Below are 9423 nucleotides of genomic sequence, written 5' to 3' on the forward strand. Positions count from 1 at the left end.
TTTTTATTAAATCTTTATACTCCTTGTACCCCCCCCCCCGCCCTTCAACCTCTTGGCGAATTTGGTGTATTAGAAGGGTTTCTCCCACGCCTCGTCCTCAGGAGCACTCATATAGTGTCCCGACTGTATACATGCGAATCAATGGCTGTACAAGCCAACGCGGCGCGCATAGTCGATCGAGAGTGATCAAGAGCAAACAGCAAACACAACATAAAGAAACGATTAAAGTGTTACCACCGGTGTACCCCGTGATAAAGCGACAATTGTGTGTACCAAATCATCTGGTCGCTGAAGAGTCTGAAAGTACCTCAAAACAATTCAAGACCCGGAGAAAAGAATCCGATAAATCAGAAAAACATCTGTGCTGACGAGTAAATGTCCTGCCCAGACGATGGCTGTGTGATTTTGCCCGCCAGCCGCATGGTTAGTTACCACTATTTATCAATACTAGTTGAAATCCCCTGGATTAGATCCCCGAAAATCCTCGACTTTTCTTGACAGCATGAAAGTGCACAATGAAAACGATTTTAGTGAGGAAAACCCAAAGAAGATTGTGGGCAACTATGAGGTTCGCTTTGTTTTCTCTCGAGGTCCTATTTTTATCGTTGACAACAATATTCTTGGGAAAAGATCAACAGACACTTCAGGAAATAGCAGACAACCCTGTCGCCCCCTTTATTGAGGAATTTATCAATGATTTCATAGCAGAAATTGACATTTGGGAAATTTTGGATGTGCAAATGTGAGGTTATGTTTGATGTCTGGAGAATTGTTGGATACGTATGGAACTGTTGAGTCTGGTATTATCGAGTGGAAAAGAACCAGTTCAGGATTGTTAGGATTTCTCAAAGTCTCAAATTCATTATTCATAATGTGCAAATCGACAGGATTTATTTACGCTGCCTTAATAATGAATTTTACTTTTTTCTATCTACATTGAGTTGGTCTTCAGAGGTTTATTTACTTAGTTTATAATATTTTCCCCCGTCATTTTTATTAGAGCTGTTGATTTCAAGGAAGAACTATACAAGGTTTTGAGAATTTTTTTTGGCTCGGGAGAAATGGCTTACGTGAACAGTTTCACTTGTGTAGATTAATTGCTGCTTTTCCTGCTTATTTGTTTTTTTTTTAAGAAAAAGAGGAGTAGTTGTAACCGATAATTGAAGAAATAAGTCTATTTTTTATTCTATTATGTGGCTGCTGAATTTTTATTTTCATTATGCAATGCCCAATGCAAAAATTACAGAGTAGCAAAGTACCATTCATCAGTAATTCGATTAATTAATTTAGCGTCCAAACACGAGTTCATTTCATACAGATCATCAGAAGATTCCGACGACCTCCCGGATGGTAGTGCTAACTCGATTTGATCTTCCAGCACAACTCACGAATAGTCAGACAGCAGCAAATGACTATAAAAATATTGATATCACAGCTTAGACTTATTTTATAATTAGTGGATTAGTAATAATTTTCAATATGTCCAGTGGTGTTAATTTGGCAACTCAAATATACAGTTAATGCTCATTCCTTTGCATCCCCCTTCAAAATCTTAATAAAAATGATTATCCTACTTCCTCGTTAATAATTTCCCTCTATTCCAGACTTTAGATAGTGATGGCAGATCGCCAACAGCCTCCTCCGGACTACAAGCGTATGTCCCTGGACAAGATAATCGAGGCGATGACAGCAGACCTTGAGGGTCCAAGTGGTCACTACGTTCAATTCGGTATACCTCCCACCCAGTCACCCAACTGGTTGCACTATCCATCTCCAGGCCTGCACTCACCACTCCCTCATCATCCTGCCTCCCTCCCGCAGATGCCCATGCAGCCGCCCATCTTCATGCCAGAGTCCTTCGATTCTCCCCCAGGGGAGCCCATCTACTTTCCCCCCCAAACGGTCAATCACTTGGGGATAACCGAGAACAACGACCTAGTAGGTACCATTGACGTAGGCAACGGCAACTTCATAAACGTTATTTATGGAAATGCCTCCCAGATGGTCCCCGAACAAGTCCCCAGTATGTCCCCTTACACCAATCGTCAGATGATGGATAGAGAGTATGGGCTATTCGATCAGAGAATTCATCACAATCCCCAGAACACTACGACAAATGGAAAACAATTGATTGACAATCTCGTTGGTAATTGGGTGCCTAATCAATCAGGTACGTACAGTCCCTTCGGGGGTTCCCCGAATGTCACTCCGGGGCCTCATTCATCGCCCGAGGTGGAGGTGCCCAAGGTGGTGGAAATTCAAAAGAAAATGAGAATGGTGGCTGAAGTGAAACCCATGAGACCTAGTTACTCATCAGTGCTGACTAAATCTGCACCCCCGCCTTCCTCACCCCTCAATATTCCCCAGAGCAAAGTCCAGGTGGATCCGATCCTGAAAAAATTATCAAAGGGTTCCAAGGGATCCAAAGGAAAGCCAGGGACTCTCAAGAGACAAAACTCTTCAGGAAGTGATGAGCATGGATCACCGAAAAATCTAGTGTCCAAGACGAATCTTGAGAAGAATAATTCCAATCTCTCGAGGCGTTGGGTCTCTCTGGATAATCTGGGAGGCAATGAAAATCATGAGAGAAGTGATATGAATGGATTTAGCAGACCTGACCACAGGAAGACATCTAAGACTGCTAAGAAGAATGAGAGGAACGAGACTTTGAATAATAGTAAAGTTCAGAGTGGCGGTAAGGCTGGTGGATCCACTCAGAAAAGACCACTTCAGATTAATAATAATTTGGGGAATGACGGAGCCGAGGAGCGGGTGGAGAAAAATGTACAGTTGGGTGGCAAAGGGAAGGAGGAGAAAAAGAAGGATAAGGGAAAGAGGGTTCATCCGGAGAAGGAGAAGATCTTGAAGAAGGGAAAGAATCGGAGGAAGGAGCCTAGGGAGAGTCCTGTTAAGGATTTGTGTAAAAATTTTAATAAATATGCCAGTCGGTGGAGTAAAGTTGGGCTGAAGGTGTTTTATTGGCTTCTACATCTCATCACGGATGTTGTTAGTATGAGTATTAATCTTGTCATTCAATTGTGAGTATATTTTTTTGATAATTGTAGTTTTTAAGATTCGAAAAAGATGAAAATTTATTTGAGAGTATTCTGGGAATTCTTATGATTTATTTGTCAATTAAAAATGTTTGGAGACATTGATCATTTTAGTCGGTAGAGATGGCCGAGTGGTCTAAGGTGTGACCCTCAGGTTACCTGCCTGAGGCGGTAACGTGAGGACCGCAGGATCGAGCAGTTTTTTCGTTCGGAAATCGTTGGACGATAGTCTAGACAGTGGGACCGATCGAGGTGAATTTTGGAGGGGAAAAAATAGGTTTCGATGTTTTTTGGCGGATGGACGCCCACGTTGGTCGGTTTTTTCCATTTTTTCCTCATATGGCCTCCAGGAAGTTCTGTATATGGAGTACAGTTCTTGGGATAATGGTTATATGAGAAGACAACAATAAAGGCCATTGATAATTTTTCGCGAATATAACTGACATGATATACTTTTTGTCTAGATCTCTAGTGAACGTCGCCGTCGGAACCGACATTTTCCATATTTTCTATATTCTATAGCCATAAAAATGCGGGAGGAAGCGTAGAATCCACAGATGCGTGCATAGAATTGGACCGAGTTCCAAGTGAGACCCGAAAATAGGACTCAGAGGTCGTGAAAAAACTTGGGGGGTTTTGGTTTTCTCTTTTCAATTTGGAGATATTCCTTGAAAACTCAGCTAACGCCCGAATGAACTTAAACTTTGTTATTAAAAAACATGGACATCAATCAGGTCGTAGAATGTTTAAGCCCTTTTCCCTCGGTCTACACGTATTTACTAATAATTAAATGATACGGAGAACGAGGAATGTTAATTTCATATTTCTAGATGATTTGTTCTGGAAATGACACTTCTATGAATTATTTGTCTTGAATTTTTTAAAATATCTCTCTATATCTATTTCACGGCTTTGTTAATGTCCAGTCAAAACATTGAAAAAATCATATAATTTGGAAAAATCTGTAAAATTATCTAACTACGATTATTATTTATGTTACAGTATTAAGTGCATGTGGTTTCATACTGTACTATACCTGAAATACTCATGGGCATACGTGTCCAGTACAGTCTCGAAGATTCGATTTCTCAATATAATTGGTAAGAGGATTGACGATAAGTTCGGGAACAGTCGATTTGCCTTTTGGCGGAAACTAAAATCTAAGAGGAAGGATGACAAGGATGATAATGCCCACTGGTTGCAAGGAGGATTAGAAGCGAATATTGCTTTGCCCAGTACTGGTGAAGAGGCGATGAAAAGACTGCTGGCTTGCAAGGGAAAGGATCCATACAGTATACTTGGGGTAACACCCACCTGTTTAGACGATGATATCAAAAAATATTATAAACGACAAGCTTTTCTCGTACATCCTGATAAGAACAATCAGCCTGGGGCTGAAGAGGCATTCAAGATCCTGGTTCATGCTTTCGATATTATCGGGGAACCAGTGAGTATCTATTTTTCGCGTTAATTATGTAGAATTATTGAGAAAGAGGCAAAGAGGAAATAATTGGAAAATTATTTCAAAAATTTCTTCTGAAGACAGAGTTTTAAAGAAAAATGTTTTTCCTTACTGATCTTGACGTTTCCTCGTCTGCGGAGTGGCATTGGCCCTTCCTCGAACTAGAAAAAATCAAAGTTTCACTGATATGCGAGATATATTAAGTTACTCAACTTCGACAAAGAGAAACAATAATTGGACTGCATAAACTACGTTTTTTTAAATATTTTCAAGTTTTTCTTGAGTCAAAATAACTTTGTAATGACCAAGAAAAATCCGTTCAAGGACTTTTATTAATTCCAAGTTATTATTCTCAGGGGAGAAGACAAGCATTCGACCAAACTCGTCAGGTGGAGGCAGCCTGGGGTGAGCTGAGTGATCTTCTATCCCAATTGCACAGAAAAATGGAACAAGCAGCGAATACGATAAGATGTACAAATTGTGGACTGAGGCATAATCGTGTACCCACACATAGGCCATGCTACGCTGCTCGATTCTGTGCTCAGTGTAAAATACGTCACAGTGCTAAGGAGGGTGATATCTGGGCGGAATCGAGGGTTATGGGTTTTCTCTGGCACTACTACGCGTGCATGGAGGGTGCTGTTTATGATGTGACTGATTGGGCTGCCTGTCAAGCTGGTAATCTTAAACATCTCCGTGCTAATACACACAATGTACAGTACAGGATTGTTTTGGGGCAACGGCCACCACCTCAGGGTGGAGGTGGGAAGAGGAGGCAACATGTCGATGGTGGTGCAACGTAAGTGAAGAAAATGAGACGATGCAGCAGGAGATTATTTTTTTGTTTGAAAGGGAGAGGCTTTTGATATTTTTACTTTGTTATCGGTTTCCAATAGAAATATTACAGTTGCCAGGGCTGTTAGGGTTGTTTCGAGAGCAATGGATGTTGGTGAACAGTCGTGACAAGGATGAACGAAACTCACAACTTCCTTGTCATTTAATTTGTCTTTATTCTATAAATGTTTCCAATAACAATGGAGTTCGTCCAATTTTCCTGCGAATTATTTTCGAAGGTTTGAGATCTATCGAGTGAGAAAGACTGAAGGCGTTCCCTCGAACTGAGAAGCAAATTTTTGCGATCCTCAGGAAGGTCCTCGAAGTTTGAGACCAAGTGTACAATCGACGCTGAAAACTTTTTCTCGAATTGAGAAGCAGATTTTTCCAGCGCTCAAACAGTTTATCGAGTCTTGAGAACGAGTGAGATAGGGAGGTCATAACTGGCGATGTATCGTCACTGTCAGAGACTACCCTGAGATTATTCTCAAAGTCCCCTTCTTTTAGATGATGATTAATTACATCATTGGCAAGAGTGAACCTTATCTGAAGAACCGCTCTCCCAGTTTTTTAATTAACCTGCTGGTCAATTAAACAACTGATTTGTCGAGCAAGCCCTCCCCACCACCACTACCATCATCACAGGAGGGTATATAAGCACCTACACCTTCTGGGGGACTCCCCTTCTGTTTTGTGTGGTGGTTTTGTGTGGTCCTGTTTGTTCATCGACCTGTCGGAAAAGTGCTGGACCAATATGACGTGATCTGTCTCCTGGTTGCATCAGTTGATTCAAAGTCTTCTATGTTAGGCCGGGGAGATAGTTACTCCACTATAATTACTTCCCAGAAGATGTTGATATGCATGGAGGGCTCCACTATAATTACTTCCAAGAAAATGATATTTGTTATCGACGCAAATTCCCAAGTTCTTGGGAAATCGCAAGAATGGAGGGCTGATAGCATATGATATGAGTAGATATTGTGATATTTACTTTAAAATACTGTAATTTGCATCTACATCACAAAATTTGGGTAATCGATGAAATAAATTGAGCAGCATTTCTTCATTTCGATTATCTGACTTTGAAATAATGCTATCACAGTTCGGTGATAGACGAGAAATATCGAAGATAAAATTGTACTTTCGTAAAGTTAAAATGACTTGAGCTGAAATTTAATTTTCTCTTCAAGTAATGCTGAAAATTAATCTTTTAATATTTTATGAATTTTTAGGGACGCAGATCTTGAAGATTTTCTCAATAATCTTTACAATCATAGTAAAACTGGTGGTGCAACAGCCACGGCGGAACAACCAACGTCGAAAGAAGGCCGCAGACGTAAAGCAAAACGCAAATGAAGACTTCATCACAGTTCAACAGATGCTCTCATTGTATTACTTCGCTTATAATACTCCAGCTGTTTATTTTCTTTTTTTTCCCTCCTTCAAGTTTTGTTCCCTTCCTCCTTCATTTTCTATTATATTGCTTTGCAGATTCTTGTTAAAACCAGGAATACCCCTCTAATGTTCAAGTGTCTGACTTTTGCGAGTGAAAAGCAGTGACAATTTATGAGATTCTTTCTTTCCTCGTTCGACTTGAAAATGAGAAGATTATAATCATTAAACATGAATTCGAAGTTTGCAATTTTTGAGTTTTCTTTTTCCTTTGAATGTTAAAGTTCTGATTTTTGGGAAAATTTTTTGAAGAATTTGAGGCAACAGTTTATGGCGTCATATTGAGCGGTAAAAAAATATTTATTGTTGAATAATGTTTTGATAGAGTTTTTATATCAACTGCTCCAGCATCCCTTCGAGAAAAGCAAGCGAATCAACGTGATCAATCGCCTGATCCAAATCCTTCTTCTGAACAGTTTTCTTCTTGGCTTGGAATGTGTACTTATAAGCCTCTTTCGATAGTGAATCGATGAATAATTCCTGAAATAAGATGAAAAGAAAATATTAAGAAACTTTTCCTAAAACTATTCAAGCTGGTTCGGCTATTAATTTAATTTTCCAGGAATAGCTGCGGTTTTAGGGGACCTGGAGAATTTTCAGCATTTTTTGTCACTATATATTCTTTGAAAACGGATTAATTGTCAAAATTCATTGAAACCATTTTACCGATTTGTTATAATTTCACCGGAGATTTTCCAGAAAAGTGTTTCTATCTCGGTTTCATATTTAACATGTACATCAGGTCCGAGGACACATGACTTTCCGCTGTTGACGTACACCATTTTATGAATGTCCTTCTTATCGAGTTCGAAGATATAGCTATTAATTACCATTGTTTTCATTCTCAGATAAATTGACAATTTTGTTTGTTGAGAAAATCAGAATGCCAGAATTGAAAAAACGATTCCGTATTTTTTGCATTGTAATTTCTTATTATCATAAAATTTCCCTCAAAGTGAGAGTGTCTCCCAAATCAATATTTATAATTCCGTTAGTTATGAATGAAAAGCGGTTTTTAACAGCTTTCTACGAAAATTTCAAAATCGTAAAGATTGTCTCCCTTTTATAAGAATTGTAGGAGAACAAAATAACAACGGAAACGACAATCGACGGAAAACATTGTTAATTCATTACCAAAGATTGTTATGGCATATGAATACAAGGAATTGTTTGTTTATCTCAATCATATCGATGGTAGTAAATTACCGCAGATTTCGTGATAAGGAAAATCGCCTCTTGATTAACCAAATTCACATCGGGATCCGATTTGACAATATGTTTAATTCTTCCCATAGGTAATTTCAACAATTTTTCTCTCGGTTCATTGTCATTCTCCCCCTGGGAGTCTTGCGATTGTTCCAACCTCGAACTAATGGAAGTATCAGTCACCAGATCGTCGAGAGGGGTTTCTACGTCAGTCCCCAAGGCCTCCATGTTTCAGAAAATCAATTGAAGATATCTAGACGTCGACGTAGTTGTTTCTTTTTGATATTTTTCAACGGAGGGTTATTCCACTGGAGATGGAAGACAATTGTATAGCGGTCAGAATAACCGCCAATTCTCCATTAGCGAATCTATTTATTGGTGGGGTACTGTGGATGTGGCGTCACAAAAGTGTAAGTTTTCTGATTGAAGCGTCGTTTGTAGACTCTAAACAGTCAAGAAACTTTGACAAGGTAATAAAATACTGGAAGAAAATTTGGCGGGAGCTGCTACGTTAGTGGGGGGGGGGGGGATCCGTTCGTTCAACTGGGGCACCTAGGGATTTTTTTGGTCAGTTTAGCTAGACTGGAAATCGATTAGGAACGACTTCAGTTGTGTTGAAATCAAGTTTAAATAATTCGCGAAAGTTCAATTATTATCGGAATAATAAAAGAAAAAAATTATGAAGAAAAGCGATCGAGTGTGACATAACTTTTAGTAGAATTGGCGCATAAAAATTATAATTCTCAGTCATTTTTGGTGAGGAAGTCAAAGTGGACCGGGACGATGACTTTTTCCATGGCATATTATCACCTACAAAGATAATGCATAGACGAAAAAAGTATTTCGTCACATCCAGACGTGCCGAAAACCCACCTAACCTAAAAAATTTTCTCCATCTATTTTTCTATGGTTTATAAAAATGTCCAAACCCTCAAACTTCTACAGATAATATAAACAATTCAATGTCCGACTTCCCTCCTCGAATCTTGTTGCGTTCCCGTCTGGTTTGCTGGTTTCCAGGTGGCAGGTCCGATGCCCGTGGAGTGCAAAACCACTCTGCTCCACAAGTGCGGGATTTTTGAATTGATTAAATGAATACAAACACCAATGTATGGGATTATAATAATGAAACGTTTATTATTAGGTTGTAGACTTAGACTGCACGTTTCCACGTCTAAAATCGATCTGCTCTTACAATATTCCTCCAATATTTATCCTAAGTATCAGGACGAAGGGCCCTGTTTCTCAATAAGGAGTAGGGGACCAATCGTGGCCTTGAGCTCAGTTAATAAATTACAAGATTTATTACTTGTATCCGCTCACAAGTTTCTGAAACTGACAATTTCAAAAGGCTTTGTTTTTTCATCTTCAAAAGTGTTTAAAAATATTACAAACGGCCTGAACCTTTTCTCGAGA

General features: G+C 39.3%; 2 protein-coding genes across 2 annotated transcripts; one reads left to right on the forward strand and one right to left on the reverse strand.

The window, feature by feature from the left end:
* The first annotated feature begins 96 nt into the window (after positions 1-96).
* LOC135164024 (uncharacterized) lies at positions 97-6991 on the forward strand. Its single transcript, XM_064123990.1, has 5 exons — positions 97-423; positions 1605-3038; positions 4056-4500; positions 4872-5314; positions 6582-6991. The coding sequence occupies exons 2-5, from the start codon at positions 1618-1620 to the stop codon at positions 6703-6705; spliced, it is 2433 nt and encodes an 810-aa protein (XP_063980060.1). The 5' UTR covers positions 97-423; positions 1605-1617; the 3' UTR covers positions 6706-6991.
* On the reverse strand, positions 6818-8536 carry LOC135164044 (DNA polymerase epsilon subunit 4). Its single transcript, XM_064124035.1, has 2 exons — positions 8008-8536; positions 6818-7281 (listed from the first exon to the last, which is right to left on the reverse strand). The coding sequence occupies exons 1-2, from the start codon at positions 8233-8235 to the stop codon at positions 7132-7134; spliced, it is 378 nt and encodes a 125-aa protein (XP_063980105.1). The 5' UTR covers positions 8236-8536; the 3' UTR covers positions 6818-7131.
* Positions 8537-9423: the final 887 nt, after the last annotated feature.

This window comes from Diachasmimorpha longicaudata, chromosome 6 (assembly GCF_034640455.1).
Source record: "Diachasmimorpha longicaudata isolate KC_UGA_2023 chromosome 6, iyDiaLong2, whole genome shotgun sequence".
NCBI lineage: Eukaryota > Metazoa > Arthropoda > Insecta > Hymenoptera > Braconidae > Diachasmimorpha > Diachasmimorpha longicaudata.

Coding starts and splice junctions, on each gene's coding strand:
- LOC135164024 (XM_064123990.1), top strand. CDS start 1,618: ATGGCAGATCGCCAACAGCCTCCTCCGGACTACAAGCGTATGTCCCTG. Junction 4,501..4,871: donor TCGATATTATCGGGGAACCA/GTGAGTATCTAT, acceptor TATTATTCTCAG/GGGAGAAGACAAGCATTCGA. Junction 5,315..6,581: donor CATGTCGATGGTGGTGCAAC/GTAAGTGAAGAA, acceptor ATGAATTTTTAG/GGACGCAGATCTTGAAGATT.
- LOC135164044 (XM_064124035.1), bottom strand. CDS start 8,235: ATGGAGGCCTTGGGGACTGACGTAGAAACCCCTCTCGACGATCTGGTG. Junction 7,282..8,007: donor TCCTTATCACGAAATCTGCG/GTAATTTACTAC, acceptor ATCTTATTTCAG/GAATTATTCATCGATTCACT.